Source organism: Triplophysa rosa, linkage group LG7, assembly GCF_024868665.1.
Source record: "Triplophysa rosa linkage group LG7, Trosa_1v2, whole genome shotgun sequence".
NCBI classification, from domain to species: Eukaryota; Metazoa; Chordata; class Actinopteri; order Cypriniformes; family Nemacheilidae; genus Triplophysa; species Triplophysa rosa.
In genome coordinates, this window is record NC_079896.1 from 13,636,661 (window position 1) to 13,654,226 (window position 17,566).

The 17,566-nt window shown below is 39.1% G+C and overlaps 1 protein-coding gene across 4 annotated transcripts in view; it reads left to right on the plus strand.

Moving 5' to 3' along the window:
- Positions 1 to 740: 740 nt before the first annotated feature.
- b4galnt1b (beta-1,4-N-acetyl-galactosaminyl transferase 1b) overlaps positions 741 to 17,566 on the plus strand; it is a 30,941-nt gene continuing 14,115 nt past the window's right edge. For 3 of the 4 annotated variants that reach the window (XR_008963231.1, XM_057337637.1, XM_057337639.1), the window contains exons 1-11: positions 741 to 939; positions 5,651 to 5,779; positions 5,955 to 6,177; positions 6,456 to 6,632; positions 6,883 to 6,989; positions 7,496 to 7,533; positions 7,726 to 7,906; positions 8,067 to 8,165; positions 8,606 to 8,793; positions 8,889 to 9,029; positions 16,224 to 16,461. Coding sequence is in view for 3 of the 4 variants with exons in the window: in XM_057337637.1 (XP_057193620.1) it covers positions 5,963 to 6,177; positions 6,456 to 6,632; positions 6,883 to 6,989; positions 7,496 to 7,533; positions 7,726 to 7,906; positions 8,067 to 8,165; positions 8,606 to 8,793; positions 8,889 to 9,029; positions 16,224 to 16,461 (1,384 nt within the window). In the remaining variant the exon portion in view is untranslated. The remainder of the gene's footprint in view (positions 940 to 5,650; positions 5,780 to 5,954; positions 6,178 to 6,455; positions 6,633 to 6,882; positions 6,990 to 7,495; positions 7,534 to 7,725; positions 7,907 to 8,066; positions 8,166 to 8,605; positions 8,794 to 8,888; positions 9,030 to 16,223; positions 16,462 to 17,566) is intronic. The other variant, XM_057337638.1, reaches the window with a different exon arrangement.

A 17,566-nucleotide genomic window follows, 5' to 3' on the forward strand; every position in this document is an offset into this window, starting at 1 on the left:
ACGTTCATTGGACCTGCTGTGCTTCAGTTAAAGTAATGTTGTGCTTTTGCCTCTTGAGGCACTGTTGAGTAAGTATGGAGACAGAACTGCGTTCTGAGAGCAACCCAAGCAGCGGCACATTTTTGGAACGCGTGTGATGGTCGGAAATTGTGAATAAGCCTAGTATATTCAAGACATATTATAAATAGCACATTTCAAACGGAACATTCAGTTAGGTGTGTAGTACATATATACTGAAGTCAGTGCAAGCTAACTCGGTTTTATTTTTCTCTAAAAATGTTTTTTAGACTACATTACAGTAATTCACAGATATTTATTCAGACTAATAATCATCGATCATTATTGCTCTTTTTCTCCCCAACCCTTTTTTAACTATTTTTATGAGAATAAGTCGAAGCAAAAGTCGGATAATTAACAAACGATGCTGAGGCGCAAGTAGAAACAATGATAGGTCTAAAGCTAGTCAAATGTGGTGTTTCATGAGAAGGATGAAGAAATGTTATAAGATTAAAGGTCTGTCCACACTTTTGTTGTTAACAGGGCTAACAGTGTAGAGCAAAAATCTCAGAAAATGCATAAAAGTAGACCGTTTAAGTGGAGACGAAAAAGCATAGATTTCGTTTTGCTGATTTTGTTAATCAAGAGGTTTGTCTTATTTTAATTTCCAGCAGAATTCTGAGAAGAAACATCATGTGCCAGCGCATGTTGTGAAGCTGCATCTTTTTTTCTCCACCACTCAGAGGAGCGCAGCTGACTGCGCTGCATCCCCCCATCGCTATTACGACAGAGGGGTAGCCCGATTCCTCTCCGCTCTTCTCCATTCTGAGGTGTATGTCATGCTACCGGAATTTCTTCATTTATCAGCTGTTTACATCCATGTGACAAACGCGCCGGGAGTATTTTAGGGGTAGGATATCCCCATCGGTGGTGACATTACAGGTAAGATTTATTTTAACAGATATGGTCGCTTATCCGCTCTAGTGTGATTAGCGCTGATATGATTTACCCACTAATTTGCGGCGCATTTGTTGTTTTTAGTGCCCATTTAGATCAATAACGTTACAATTAAATAAGCGGCGCCAAATTAACCCGATCCTGCCATTTGCCCATTAAGCATTGGTTTTCTAAGACGAGGAGCATTTCTGATAAACTGTGGTTCTGCATTGGCTAATGGTATTTTATGTGGATGATGTGACATATGGCGATAACAGGCCATGGCTTTCGGTAGATACGACAGACTGGATTTGAAACAGTGGAAATGATGAGTACGCCAGTTCCTATACCCCTTAATGGCTATCGACTATTTGCCAAGGTTTTAAAAGGCTTATGTCTCGAACAGCCAACGGTGCACCTTGCGAGCTGTGCGGCCTGTCTGAGTATATAGTTTACATTGCACTAGGAATCACCGCACATTGGCCTGCTATATAGCCTATACCATCTATATTAGAAGGAGGGAAGTCGCATGATCCTGGCGTTTACACTAAACGGGGCATAGGTTTTTCTACATAGCAGGAACGGTTAATTCACTGCGTTATTCGCACAATGTTCCTTTTTAAATATATTCCTCAGAAATAATCGGTCGTATAGCACATTTGTATACCACAAATTCATTTAATGGCGTTGTTATTTTGTTACGTCATTAGACGAAAATATCTTTATTCTACCCTGTGCAACAGTGTAACACAATAACTGTTGGCACACCTCCATAGTGTAGATTCTTGTCTTTGATTTTGGTGCTGTTTTGAGGGGGCAAATGCAGTGCAAAAGCCCATGCCTAAATAAAATCAAGATTATCTCACTTCTTCAGCAGTCTCTGCACTGGGGTTGTGAATGTTTACACAACTTTGTTGCGGTCTGAGTTCGTTGAAATGTTGGTCACACTTTTTATATATACTGTATATGTAACGCCAATGAACTGCAATGTAACGTTAAATAAATCTGTGCAGCATGCTTAGACATGTGCCCGGTTAACCTCGGTTACCACTAAATCCTGCTGAAACCGAGTTGGCTGCGATAATGCAAAATATCGATTATTTTATTGATGCGTAGCTTGTCTGTGAAGCACGGCTCTGGGATCAGTAGGAAATGCTGCTCGATCTAAAAGCAGTGCGAGTTTAAGTCGCTTATAACGTGCATTTAAAAAGCAACACCAGTCAAACATGATCATTATAAATATACTTTATTATCATGAAAATACCAGAGGAGGCTTGAGGATCAGTGATGAAAACATGTCCTTAGGCATTTCCTAGAACTACTTGTGTTATGGTCTTCTTCTGCAGTGCGTATTTGGAGTTTCTGCACGAGAGCGCCCTCTGGCTTTCGGATGCAGCAGCATTTTACCGTACTGCACTCACAAATTGTGCATAAATCACGTGATATATATTTTCGGTTAACCGGGCATATGTAGCCTATAGTATTATGCACATTTTTGTTATTAGTTTAATTAAGTCCTATAGCTTTTTGTAACTTGGTCTCTTCCAGAGAGTGTTCAGGAAATAGCAGATCTACTACACAAATACTGGACACTTGTTTGTACTCCAACAAACATTTGATGTTTTTGCCATGGCACAAGCCATTCTTACTTATTTTTAGAACACATCTTCTGGAAATTACAACATCTGGAATACATTTGTTGAAACAGTATGAATCCAGTCTTTTAAAGACTGTGATTGGTTGGTTGACCAAGAAGGAAATGGCGCAATGGCATTTCTGCGCTGTTTTGGAGATGTTAGCGTGTCTCTAATAGGATCGGTCACAAACATCTAATGTGTTGTGTCTTATTAACTAACTGTCATTCAATTCAATTCAATGTCATTTTATTTTATAGCGCTTTTACAATTTGCATTGCATCAAAGCAACTATACAAGAAAACCAAAACCAAGATCATCAAAAGTTGAACACACACACGCACGCACACACACACACACACAAAACAATAAAAATCTGATCAACCTTAAAAGTAATATGGAAATTGTCATGCATTGCAACACATTTCTTCTCACTTTTCGTGTTTCATCCATTTTCTCTGCTGCTAAAGAAAGTCTCTTAAAAGTCCTCCTCGCTACTCCTAAAATGTTGGACCTTAAGAGCTCTTTTAAGGGTTAAGATACTTTATGAATTACTTTTTTCTTTACTAGGATATTTCTGTAATTCTAAGGGGAAACGCCCACATTTCTAAGAATTTTCTTAGAATTTTGTCACTAGGAGCAACTTTTTGCGCTAAGATTTTTCATGAATACGGGCCCTGATGTGTTATAGCTCTCAAGACCTTTTGTGTTGGAAAACCGAAAAAAAAACAGTGTGCTTTTTTGGTAGTTTGTGTTGGTAAAGAATTGTGCCGAAATGTCCAGCACTATGCTGTGCAATTCAATCTGCTTTTCTGTTATTTACTGAAATGGAAATAAAGCTTGAAAAGTTATGGACATGTATTTATTAAATGAAACAGAAGTAAAATCAGTTCAATTCAAATGTATTTCGATAGCGCTTTTCACAGTATTGCACTTTATCAAAGCAGCTTTGCAGTTAATACAGGGAAGGGAAGTACAGGCAAAAATTAAAAGTTAACCCTAAATGCAATATTAGCAAACTTCCAGTAAACAAGCCAAAGGTGACAGTGGCAAGGAAAGAAAACTCCAGTGGAGAAAGAAACATTGTGAGAAACCAGAGTAGTTCTCCACTGGCAACATTAATCTTACTAACAAAATAATATTAACATAGTAAATTAGGTCATCTCTGCTGGGATGAGCTTCATAGCTAATTGGAGGTCACAGGTGTGCTTGGGATGGGTGTCATCTGTCTTTATGAGAGGTTGGCATCAAACTGGAGCTGGGCATCCCAAGGTAGAAGTGGAAGGGCAGATAGAGAGTAATTAGCATATTTGCTGTTCAGAACTTTCAAGCAGGAGATAATAATTTGTATTATTTGCATATGATCTGATATTATTGCAGTGCAGGGTTACAGAATACATAATGTGAATGCTTGGCCAAAGAGATGTGTCTTTAAAGTGATAGTTCACCCAAAAATAAAAATTCTGTCATCATTTAATCACTTTCGAGTTGTTCCAAATCTGTATAAATTTCTTTGTTGATGAACACAGAGAAATATATTTGGAAGAATGCTTTTAACCAATGCAGTTATTAGACCTGTTAGAGACATTTTTGAGGTGACCTTACCTAGCGGAGTGACCTCACCTGAGGTTACCACTCAACACTACACCTGGTGACCTCCTAGAATCTATTATACTCTTCTGCTGAGTCGGACAACGTCTTGCCCCTTTTTAAGAACACTATCACTTAAATATGAAAAAAACCAATAAGATCTTAAGTGCCTACACTAATCTGTGTAAAGTGCATCAAATTACAGACAGACTCCAGAAGATGCCTTTGAAAATGCTTTAATTGTTGAAACAATTGTTGAATTTTTTAAATAAAAAATCAAGGTTATTTGTAGGTGATTGTATGATTATTGTATGATTTTTTTACTCTTAACCTCTAAAATAAAATGCCACCATTGACAATTAGGAAAAATTACTTCATATTTGTTTTGTTCTGTTAAACACCAAAGAAGATATGAGGAATGTAGGACAGCAAACAGTTCTGGGGCACTTTTGACTATTGACATTTTTCCTACTGTGGTAGTCAATGGGGTCCAAGAACTGTTTGGTTACATTGTCAAAATGTAATCAATTGTACAGTTTTTCCACGTGTAATGTAAAAAAATTTTAACTGTTTTTTACGGATTTTTTCATGTATTTTTAAACCCGTAAAATTACAGAAAAAGACAGCAAATTTACAAGAAAATCTGAGAAAACATGTCATTTTACAGGGAAAACAGTTTTTTATGGTTTATTTTTGGTGCCCCAAGCTGCCAGAAAATTTACAGTGCAGCATTTGTCCAAATATCTTTCTCTGTGTTCACCCAAACAAAGAAAGTTATACAGGTTTGGAACAACCAGAGAGTGAGTAATTCATGACAGAATTTTCATTCTTGGGTGAACTATCCCTTTAATCTAGATATAAGCTGGGAGAGTGTGTCTGAGATCTGAATAGTTCTAGGAAGTTTAGGTGCTATGTACAGTAAGAAAAACATTTACCTACTCTGGTGGATTTTATTATTCTAAGTCTGGAGTTTTGTGATTTTAAGCAGTGTGATTTCTAAAGAAATAGATTTACCAATTCTCGCATGGAACAACTTGACTGGTCCGCACAAAATTGGAGAGCTACTTTCTCGCCAGACCCATTGCCCAACATCAGTGCATTCCATTACTGATGTGCTTGTGTCTGAATGGGAACAAATCCCTGGAGGACCATGTTTCTGCATCTTGTGGTAAACCTTCCCAGAAGAGTGAAAGCTTTAATGGAAGGACCTCTCCCTAGTAATGGCTATGTTTTTTTTTAAATAAAAATGCTCACAAATCACATACGGGTGTGATGTTTGGATGTCCATATGCTTTTATTATTTACATCTTATTACATACAATTTTTGATTGTCCTTTGTGTTATTGGAAAATATAAAAAAATATATCTTCAGTGTAAAAAGCACCAAAAAAACTTTTTTGCAACTGTAAGAAAGTGTAGATACTGATATTCGGTAAGTAATAAATCGTGTTCTAAATCGACTACAATTTATTTATAATGTGTTTTTTTACTAGCAGATGGAGAAAGCTCTCCATCGTCCTCTTTAACTACTGTCAGCCACATCAAGATTGAGCCATTCAGTGCCATGGACCTGTAGGAGCAGTAATGGCAACTTACAGTACCCCTCGCTCTGATTGGATAGAGTAAGTCTTACAATAAATTAATTGTTTTTAAATGAAAAGTAATAACATGGAGACTAAAAAGTTACAAATGCTTCTTTATGGTATATAATAAAATACAAAGTTTTAACTAATTGTGTTGCATAGTTACATTAAATTAGGTTTTAACACACTTACCATTAATGTGTGTGTGTTTTAGCTTGTAGCATGCGTTCCCTACGTAAAACTGTGCTGTTAGCTCTGGTAGCATCAGTGGTGCTGGTATTGGCAGTGCTACATTCCTGGCCCACTCGGGTCTACAGCACTGTGGATGTCCGGTACAGGCCAGGCCCTGGAGCTGAACGGCTGCTGGAGGAGAGACTTCCTGATCCGGATCCCAGCGCTAGCACCATCCCGTACCGTGTGAGAGAGGGTGTGGCCAGGTCAGTTAGTCTTTACCAGATGACAAAAGATTTGTACAACAAAACAACCCTCCGAAAACGTTAGAGCTCCATTTGTGTCGTGCAGAATAAAATTCTGGGATTAAAAAAAATTAATCGAGTGAGTAAATACCAAGACTAAAGTTTATTTGGTTGGTTTTAATTGAGTTGGTCAAACTATTCCTTAGCACAGAATAGGAAAAGACATAGGAATCTTTGTCTTCAGGTCAAAATCTTTATGACAGATTGCCTGTGTGATAACCCCTCTCATCTTCTGCAAGGCTCCTGGCTCGTAACGGGTGTGTGTGTGAAGGAGAGAGCAAGGGGGTCAACTTGCCCTTTGCACAACTATTGTTCCCTAGAGTGTCTGCCCACCCCCTGCACATTGCCTTCCAGCCCTCCCAGCTCCATGAGATGAAGAGACGGCGTGCCAAAGAGTACCAGAGCTTCCAAATGAGGTGCTTTGCATCATGTTATGCCAGTAAAATGAGGTTTATGTTTCACATAGTTAATAGATGGGAGATTACTTGCAAATGATATGTTTAGGCAATTTTATTCCAAAGTATCATTTTGCTAATGTGTATTTGTGCACACCAGGCATTTTAGTCATTTATTTAGTTATTTTTTAGCGTATGCTTACATTTTTATGACTAGACAAGTAAATATGAAAACAGCATGTAAGATATGCATATTTCTTTTTGTGTAAAGGTCACAGACCCCGGCTGATCTGCTGATTGTAGCTGAAGCTAACAGCCCCCTGCAGTACCCAACACAGGGTGTGGAGGTTCGGCCACTTAAAACCATCCTTATACCAGGTATTGGTTTTAATATCCGTTTGAACTTTTGTGAACATCTTTCCAGTAATTTGCTACTATAAATCATACAGTACTAAATTGTTTTTAATGTAAAAATTACAAATTGCGAGGGTTAGTTTAGAGTTAGGGGTTAGAACGTACAGTTTGTTCAGTATAAAAATCATAATGTTAATGGAGGTCACCATGAAACATGAAAGCACCATATGTCGGTGTGTGAATTAAAAACATTCAAGAATAACAATGCAGTCCCAATACCAGCATGACTTTAAAATGTGTTGTTTAATGATTCCATTCACGCATCTATTCAGGAATCAAAATTAGAAAATGAAACCATGAAGTCTGACAGCATGTGTTTCACTGTACAGAACAATAATGTGATGTTCATAAGTGAGATCTGGAAAGAGCTTGTTATTAGATTATGTAATGGACCTTGTTGGTAATAGAGGCTGGTTTGATTTAGTTACAGGCAATGGACATTAACAGTACATGACTCTAATGTGTTGTAGGTTTGGCCTTAAAAGATCTGCCCAGAGATGTCTACAGTGTAAGTGAAATTACATATAAGGTTGTTTTTTTATTTATTTTTCATTTGTCTTGAGCATTTTACTGTATTCCTTTTTAAGACCAGGCATATATTAATGACATTACATATCACTAAAAATAGAGATATTTCATTTGAATGATTATAATTAAATTGTATATTAATTTGATTGTGTCTCTTCCTGTTTTACTGTAGGTGAACTTCTCAGCATCTTTGGGCACATTTAATGTGGCAGCTGAGGTGGAGGGGGTAAAAGTCAGGGGTGATGGTGAGATGCACATGACCCTGAGCAGCAGCTTTTTGCCAAGTCTAAACCGACAGCTCCAGTTTATCACCTACACCAACACTCTGTTCCACCCCAGCACTGCTGACACAGGTATGCAGCATCTGGGTAATTTCTACAGAAAAAGACCCGTAAATTGCTTTAAAAATCAATTGGTTTAGGAACAGAGCATTATTGAATCCAAATAAACACAAACACTGCAGGACTGCATAACCTGTATTTCATATGTTGTTTTTATGCGCATGTGATTTAGTGCAGTTAGAAACAGAAGGACATCAGGCCCTTTTCACCATCAAGATCCGGCATGGAGTGACACCCAAACTCTACAATACAGGCTCTGTTACAGATCAAGGTAAACAATATCCAACACTCATGTACAATACAGAAATAATGCTGTTACATTATGCATCAGTAGATTTAGAATTGTTTAAAACATAAAATCAATGTTTTATGTATGTAATTGCATGATTACATGCAAATAACTAACACAAATGAGTAAGCTCATATGGATTCTACGGAATTGTTTTCGTAATTTCTGCACACTGATTTTGTGGGAAAACATGCAAGTCTATGAAATGATTTACAACTTAGGAAAAAGTGAGAGTTGAAAAAAATATTTCATGAACCAAAGGGTGAAGGATGAGTATATGAATGACATGTGTTCCACTTATGCAGAAATATGCAGATGTTTTCACATAGTTCTGTCGAACCGTATCTATCTGGGGCTTCAAGTGAGTAAATTATAGCCATGTGTTTTCTCTCACATTTATCATTCCATGTGTTTATTCTCAGAGTACAACATCAGTGCTCTCGTGACCATAGCAACCAAAACTTTCCTGCGGTATGACAAGCTCCAGGATTTAATTGACAGCATTCGACGGTACTACCCAACAGTTACAATAGTCATAGCAGATGACAGTGAGCATCCTAAAACGGTGTCTGGTCCGTATATTGAACATTACATTATGCCCTTTGGAAAGGTAAGTCTTGGTGTTTCTTTCACCTGTTTATAAAGTGCTTCTAATGTGTTCATGACCATTGTGATGGGATCTGTGTATGAATGCTCATGTCTCAGGGCTGGTTTGCTGGTCGTAACCTGGCCGTGTCACAGGTGACCACCAAGTATGTACTGTGGGTGGATGATGACTTTATATTCACTGCCAACACAAAGCTGGAGAAGCTGGTGGACGTGCTGGAAAAAACCACACTTGACCTGGTGAGAAGCTATAGTGTTACAGATACTGTATGTTACCTGCACATAGGGGTGTGCGATATTGGCAAAAAATGATTATCTCCATGTGTTCTGGGATTTTGCTGATAACGATAACCAAACGATATTTTAAATGCATCCTTAGAAAATATGTTTGTAAGTCTTATATTGTACTACTAGCTTAATTTTGCAACACGCTAACAGAATATTGATTACTCATAATAGTAATAATGAAAACAATAAATTGAAGAGAAGTCTTAAGGTTTATTATTTTAAATAACAAAACAAAGAAATTACAAAACACTGCTCAATGAAAATATTTTTTACATTACAATTTTAAATGTTTGCATTTATAAACAAATGACTCTCTTCAAGTTCTGTAAAATGTGTCAAAAAGCTTCAATAAAATACATGGCGAACAGTAGCACTGTACAATTGCACAAAGATACTAGAGAAAATGTAAGTTTTCAACAATTTGCAAAAGAATTAAATCACTTAAAGGTACACTGCGGGATGTTTTGTATGATCTATTAACAGAAATGCAATATAACATACAAAACTGTGTCTTTAGATGTGTATAAAAACCTTACGTAATGAAAAGTTATGTTTTTAATACCTTAGAATAAACCAGTTGTATCTACATAGGGAGCAAGCCTATCTACATCGAATTTGTTATGTTGCGCAGCCATGTTTTGTACAGTAAGCTCTAACGGACAAACAGCTCTACAGAGCGCGTTTCGTATATGTTGGTCTTCGTGTGTGTTTTTAGACGCAGCTTGCGTCATCACTGAGTTGAAGACGCACAAAGTAGTAAGTCGTAGTACGGAGAGGAGGAGGAGTAGTCGTCATCTAGCTGAAGCAATTGATTGTTCTGTCTTAGAAGTTTTGATAAAATGGAGGACCATGAGTATTGTGCACAAGAGCCGACAGAGCGTGAATCTCCGTCGTCAAAGAAGCGCAAACGTGATGCTGCCAGACGAATTAGAGACAAACGGCGGCAGAAATCCAGGATAAACATCGGTGTATCTATTACCAGATGGAAGGCACTGTTGAAAGACAAATGTTTTCAAGGCTACGCCGAAGTTGCCTGTTTTCTGCTAGACTGGTAAGATAATTCAACATTTTCAATGTTTCCACTTTTTCAATGTTTACCAAACAACTGTTTTGTTGAAATGGTAACGTTAGCATTTTATACAAATGGCCATATAACCTCCGAATGATGTTTTTCCGTCCCTGCGGTACGTACTCCGGTTGTTCCTGACTTTACAAAGGGGGAGACAAACGTCTACTAACTTACACCTAAAGGTCAGTTTATGGTTCTGCGTAGGACCTACGCCGTAACCTACGGCGTAGCCTACGCAGAGCCGCGTACCCTACGCCGTAGCCTGACGCGCACCTCTCCAAAAATGTAACAACGCGTCAACTCAACGCGGACCCTACGCGGACCGCAAGCGCTGTGATTGGTCGGTTTGGCAGCATCGTACTTCCTTCTACGCATTTCCGGCATCTTCTTCTCTGGTGTCTTCTTCCGGCAAGTTCAGAGTCCACAAAAGAACAACATGGTGAGCATCGACATCGACCAAGTTACTGAGCGTCTGATTGAAGAGGTTCGGAAATACACGCATCTGTATGACTCCTGGCGGCGAATTCTTGGAGAGAGATTTCCTCTAACGTCGGTTTGGCTTCCATTGTCGTTTGCAAACACTAGCATACACACACACAAAACATCGGCGAAGAAGAGCAAACCCATGAAAACACAAAGAGCCAACTAGCGTTTCGGCGGTGTAATTGCAGTATGACGCATACTCTCAACGCAGAACCATAAATGTTCACGACGGCGTCGTCTACGTACGTAGGCTACACCGTATGTTACGGCGTAGGTCCTACGCAGAACCATAAACTGACCTTAACTGCCTATGTCGCTGTCAGATCAAACGCTTTGAACAGCGTTGCTATTTATGATTAGCTAACTTTAGTTACTTCACTACTCTCAGCGTGTACTAGATAGCACGCAAGAAATATATCTAATTATAGAATTGTAACAGTAACTTTCGCAATAGAATACATGTTAAATGATTAATTACGTTAATATATTGCCTTACCTGCTTGTATCACTACTATCCGCTGTCTCAGTAGACAACATCATTTTATACTGTTGAGGCCACCGTCGTAATTCGAAAGGGAGGGGTGGGCAAATGACTCAGAGATTCGTTGCAAAACTATAATACAAAGCTAGTGGCCGCTGATTTTCAAGAACTGCGCCTTTAAGATTCAGTCAAATATTGTACTATAATGTAAACAAATGACACAGTACAGTTTGGCGATGTAATTGCTGACCGCATTTGTTATGTCTTGCCATCTGCCACTTTTTTTGTCGTAAGGTACTTGTTTGCCAAATGATTCCCCCAATGTTTTTGCTGCGTGTTTTTTTGCTTTTACCCTGTCTGCTGCAGACGGGTCGTGTTCAGTTGATTCCCGCAGATTTTCACATTCGTCGTACTCTTGGCGATGGCTAGTTCGAAGATGGTGAAAAAGATTGGTTGTTGAGCTGCTTTTGACGGCTACAGACTTTCGGCAAAGTTAACAGACTGCCGTTTTTTGAATAACGTCTGACCTTTGAAAACCAAACCACCTCCATGCTAATGATGACGACCCACGTCTGGCAATTAAATCCAGCGTAGGTTGCGAGGTTGTTGGTGTTTGCATATTTTCTCTCCCTGTTTTCTTGCTCATCTTTAACTTCTGTCATAAAGACAGCATGGATGCGCTGCTATGTCACGCTCTGAATGCGCACGCGCAGACGGCGCAGTAGGTGACTACAGCACGCAGTGAATTCGTGGACAATGAATGCGGATTTTTGATTGGTTATTAAAAGTGAGTGACATACTCGATAATGTGATTTCGCACATTGTTAAAACAACATTTACGATATTATCGCATATACGATATATATCGCACACCCCTACCTGCACGTTTATCTCATTGCCTGGACATGCCATAGTAAACATGCAACTGAAAAACACACCAGTCAAAAGTTTTCTAAATTTCTAAAATCATGCTGTGCTGCCTTTAATAAACTGTTTGTTAATGTTTGTTAGTATGAAAGCAATTACAGTTTGAGTAAGAATACATTTTTGGGTGAATTGTAGAGAAAAATGGTCAGGGGCACTGTCATGAAGTAAAATATGTTTGTGATTTTCACCCCATATACAAACGTCAGCACTGTTGCATTTCGCTTTCAAAAGTATCTGTAAAGTATGTAATCATGTGAACAGAAATCGTCGGAATACCCACAAGGATATTTTCCATTCCACGTGAAGAAAGGTGTTTCTTCTAGTCTCTCCTGTGGTGAGGAACCTACACCTTTGCAACTCACCACAGTCCCCAATTAAACTTGAATCCAGAGACTGCCTATTGTCCCACCTCACAATATCCACAGCAACAGTCTCTGCTAATTAGAACTCTCATGTCGCTTGACATGTTATTCTTTAACGATGTAAAACACCCTCAGCCTGTACCATGGTTAAAAATAGGGCATAACCCAAATTATTGTGTTTGTTTTTGACATTGTTATCATGTTTTTTTTTATAGTGACCACTCTCATTACTTAAAGGTCCAGTGTGTGATTTTTTGAAGGATCTATTGACAGAAATGCAATATAATATACATAACTATGTCTTCAGAGGTGTATAAAGAGCTTACACAATGTAGCGTTATGTTTTAATTAGGGCTGAAACGATTCCTCGAGTAACTCGAATACAAAAAAAAGGCAAATTATTTTTTTATTATTATTATTACTAACGCACAGCCCGCTAATGTCATGAAAGGGGTGGTAAGAACCCAGATGCAGGCAGCGTTACGGGGTAATAGACAAGACATTAATATATACACAAACAAAAACCCACGATGGGGGGGAAACAGCATATACTACATATACAAAACTAGTAAAACAAAACTTCTCACTTGGGAGACAAAACCAGACAGGCACATGAAATGAAACTAAATACCAAACCATAAACGAGACCAGACAAGGACCATACACCAAGGCAATCCAAAAAGGGTATCCACAAGAGCAGGTAACAAGACCACGATATACTACAATACAATATACAATGACCGAGCACAGGACAATGAAACACAAGGGCATTTTATACGGAGACTAACAAAGGATAATTAACAAGGGACAGGTGTTGGGGATGAAACACTGATGGAGAGATAACGAGGAACGAGAGGGCGGGAACAGAGACGCGACCAGAGAGAGAGTATGGGAGGTCATAAGTGCCAAAATGTCTCTCTCCACACAAAACCTAAGGCTTTGTCATGACTCTGCCACAAGATCAAGAAATACATGACATGGAGAGGCAGAATCATGACAGCTAAACTCTATTCATGTTACAGGGCTCTCAAGTCTCACGCATTCACCATGAGACACACGCATTTTAGTCTGTTCACACACTCACACGTATTTCTCATGCTGATAAATAAGTGATAGCTTATTGAAATGGTGAACTGCTATTTTACTTAGTTTTAGTCTATTTTGCGAGTGAAACTTGTTTTCCGGCTGCATTGAGTCCATAAAACTAGATGCGGACTTGTGGATGCCGAATCCTGTTATTTACACATGTCATCTGGCTGTTCTGCGTGTCTGCGTGAATGAACTGCACAGTTTAACGTGCTACACGCGTGATGCTCATGAATTTGTATGCGTCTGCGCTGAATGAGGACACGGACTTCACTTCCAGAGTTGCTCTGAGAGTTTATTTCACGAACATGTTATTGTTTGAGTGAAGAAACAGACATACTAAAAAATAAGCATCTTCCGACAACCTGCCAAAATAAAAGTCATAGGCTATATATTACTATTTAAAGCGACAACGAGCAACTTCTGCTCACTGTTGCCCCACGTGGTTGATAAGCGGAATTGTCTGTTTACAGTGTCATAAAAACTGTCGCAAAGATTTCCCGCTGGCAGCCGACGGACCCAGCGGACCCAGATACGCTATGAAAACAGCGCATAGAATGTATATATTTATATATATATATATATAACGACAACATTAGCCTACTCAACGACTGAACTGTTCAACATTTACGCGGTTTACTGGTCTGAACTAAATAATCTGCTACTTTTTACCACAACACGTTTATTGTGTTTTTTTAGTCTTCATTTACAAGCACTACACACATTCATGATGAGACACGACAACATGCTAGCTATCGACACCGGCAACCATATATTATTTCATTTCAATTCAATTCAATTTTATTTATATAGCGCTTTTCACAATGTGCATTGTTCCAAAGCAGCTTTACAGGAGCAAATAAGAAAAACACAGAGAGGTAAAACACCATTAATCAATGGAAAATCAGTAGAATACTCAATTAGTAAAAGAATCAATAGCTGCAGCCCTAGTTTTAATTACCTTACTTTACGTCCAGACCGCTGCCGCCGCCGAGAGCGTCAAAAATCGCTCTGGCCGCCCTGCCAACAATGCTGTAGAAAGAGTCTTGGGTGCGCTGACGCTCTGATGTAGATCGAAATCTTATCTTGTATTTAAAGGGGCCGCAAGCAAACAAGCTTGTTGATCTTGTGCAGACTGACCACAAGAGATTGATCGGTAGAAAGAACTTTATTGTAGTTACACGTTTGCTAACGAATGAAACCAATTAAAAGCCATTTGTGTGGTGTGGCTTTTGTGTTCATGGTTAAGTGCTTGTCTAATTTCAACATTATAGGAGACATTTACTAGCCTTGGTCTTTAATTAACATTAATTTGTGTGCAACCTACATTACAAACTCTCCTGGTCGAAGTGTAACGTTAGCTTTAATGCAGTTGGTCAAAGCGGACTCACCAGGAACACAAACAATCTTGGTCCACGCATCATTTTTTAAATTTATGTCCCTGTACGCAAACAGGGACGCATCGTATAGGATTGGGAAACCCACCACAGCAATTATCAACTTCTCCTCCATTTTGCTTGGGAACTAATGTGGTCGGAACCAAAGTTTACAGGGCTGCTTTCTCTGGAATCATCTCAAGCGATGGTCTTCTACGTTCCGATTGGTTGCCGCCGAACCGCGTCATAGCTCATTACCATAAAGTTGACCTGATTTCAACTCTCATTGACGCTCTCAACGGCCAAGACGCGCCACTGCTCGCCGCCGGCTCACATTGAAAATGAATGACTTCCGGCCACTTTGACGCTCTTGACGGCGGCGGTCTGAACGCACGGTTAGAATGAGCTATTTCTATCTACATACACCGCGGGTCGCCTTGCATATAATTCGCCATGTTCTGTCAGCCATCGTAGTGTTTCGTACGGAAGGGGGAGGGGTGGAGTGAGCGGTTGGTTGCAATTCGCAACCCTGCCGCTAGATTTCACTGACTGGACCTTTATATAAGGCTATACATTTATGAGTTTATATTTGATACAGTTTGGATAGTTTCACATAGTTTGCATTTTTCTGGGAGGTCAGCCCATATTATTATGGGATCAGATAGAACTGAATAGAAAACATATAAGTATTTTAAGTTTTGCAGCCTTTCCATTGATGAATTTCCCTTTTATTGATGATTGGATTTAGAAAAAATATCATTAATCTAACATAATCATGTTTTATGCAGCCAATTCAAGTTAAACTCATCGTCAATAAATATTTAGATAAACAAACTAAAGAATGTCTCCCCATTTCCATGTGCAATACTTTGTAACAGATTTCTACAACACAGATTTTAGTGAATCACTGGACAGCATTTATAAAAGTTTCTTTTGAGAATTCAGCATTGTGAGGTCACCCCACTCTCTTTCACTGGCAGGGATCACTGGAGAATTTAAAAAGGTTGACAATTGTCCAAGTCTGTATGATTCAAAATGATAAAAATGAAAGATATAACTGGAACATCACGATTGTGTACATTCTCTTTTTGCCAGCAGCTCTGGGACAGATTATGGCTGTATAGTGGGCCAGTTATGTGACCTTTCCAGTCAAAGAGGCTTCTGTGTGCACAACCAGCAGAGTTTGATTCATACCCTGAATAAATGGAGATGTTATAAATGGAAAGAGACAAACTGTAGATGGAAGACATTTGTTATGTCATTCTCACAAAGAAGGAAATAATATTCACGAAACAATTTTCCTCATTTCCATTTACCCTCCTTGCTTGTTTTTAGTGTTTGACTGCTTTTGTGTGCCTTTAGGTCGGAGGAGCAGTACGTGAAGCTACAGGCTACACTGCCACCTACAGGCAGACGATATCAATTGAAGCCGGAGATGAAGACGGGGACTGTCTACACATGCGACGTGGCTTTCACCACATCATTCAGGGTTTTCCTCATTGCGTTGTCACAGATGGAGTCATTAATTTCTTTTTAGCTAGAACAGACAAGGTGCAGCAGGTTGGCTTTGACCCCCGGCTGGCACGTGTTGCACATCTAGGTGAGTGTGAAATGAGTGGTGATTTTACTAATTTCTAGTGGTGCAGCTATTTATTGTGGCACAATCAGTGCTTGAAGTGGGAAAAAATGGTTCCGGTACTTTATTGTGCATATTACCATATGCAAATTATTACCACATTTGAATTTTCTAGAACGAAAAAAAACTGTATTTGGACATTGCTGGTACAACATATTTACTAAAGGAACCATTTTCCAAACAACTTATTAAATAATGTTAAAATTTGACCAAAAAAAATCTTCTGTATATTAAATCCATCATATAACTTACGCACTCATATTTAATGCCTTATATGCTATAAACTTAAAGCCCCAGTGAAATCAAAATGAAAGTTTTTTTCCTTTTATTAAAAATTAGTTAATGTTATGAATTGCTCAGAGACACGAAGGGGTTGAGGATCTAAATGCAGCTTTATTGAGATAAACAGGCAGTAGGTCAAGGCAGGCAGCAGACAATCGTAAACAAGGTCCCATGCGATGGTCGGGGCAGGCAGCAGAGGTTTACAAAACTACTGTATAAGCAAGTCCAAAAATCAAAACACAACAAATCCAATAGAGAATTGCTCAGAAATGCAGTTGTAACACTTAAAGGGGTGGTGCAACGGTGTGTCATGCATTCTGACTTCTTTACAATGTTAAGCGTGCTGTCTTCTCATGCTTAACATGGTCAACTTGTCAAAAAACGAGTTGGGCGTATTGCGTAGTATTTCTGTGCTCGATACACTCCCCCAGCGATCGTACAGGTTTCTGAAAGTTTTTTTCGAACATATAAAACTGTTTCGTAACAATTTTTCTTAGTCCCTTATTGGACAATTCTCCCGGAAAAGATGCAGAACGCCCACGCGGCAGCAAGGAGAGGAGGAGAAGGAGCATGCGCAGTGCAGGAGAGAGAGAGAGAGCATACGTTTGTGAAGTTCTGGTGTTCCCCGTGAAGGGGAACAGGACCTTGGCCTTGGTATGGATTGTGGAGCAGAGGCGGAGTAGGTAAAGTTGACTGACCAGCAGGTGGCACCAATGAAGCAGATGGTGGTCTGGGCGGAATACGTGGAGCCCCTGGTGGCTTCGGCGGAACAGACTCTTGGACTTGA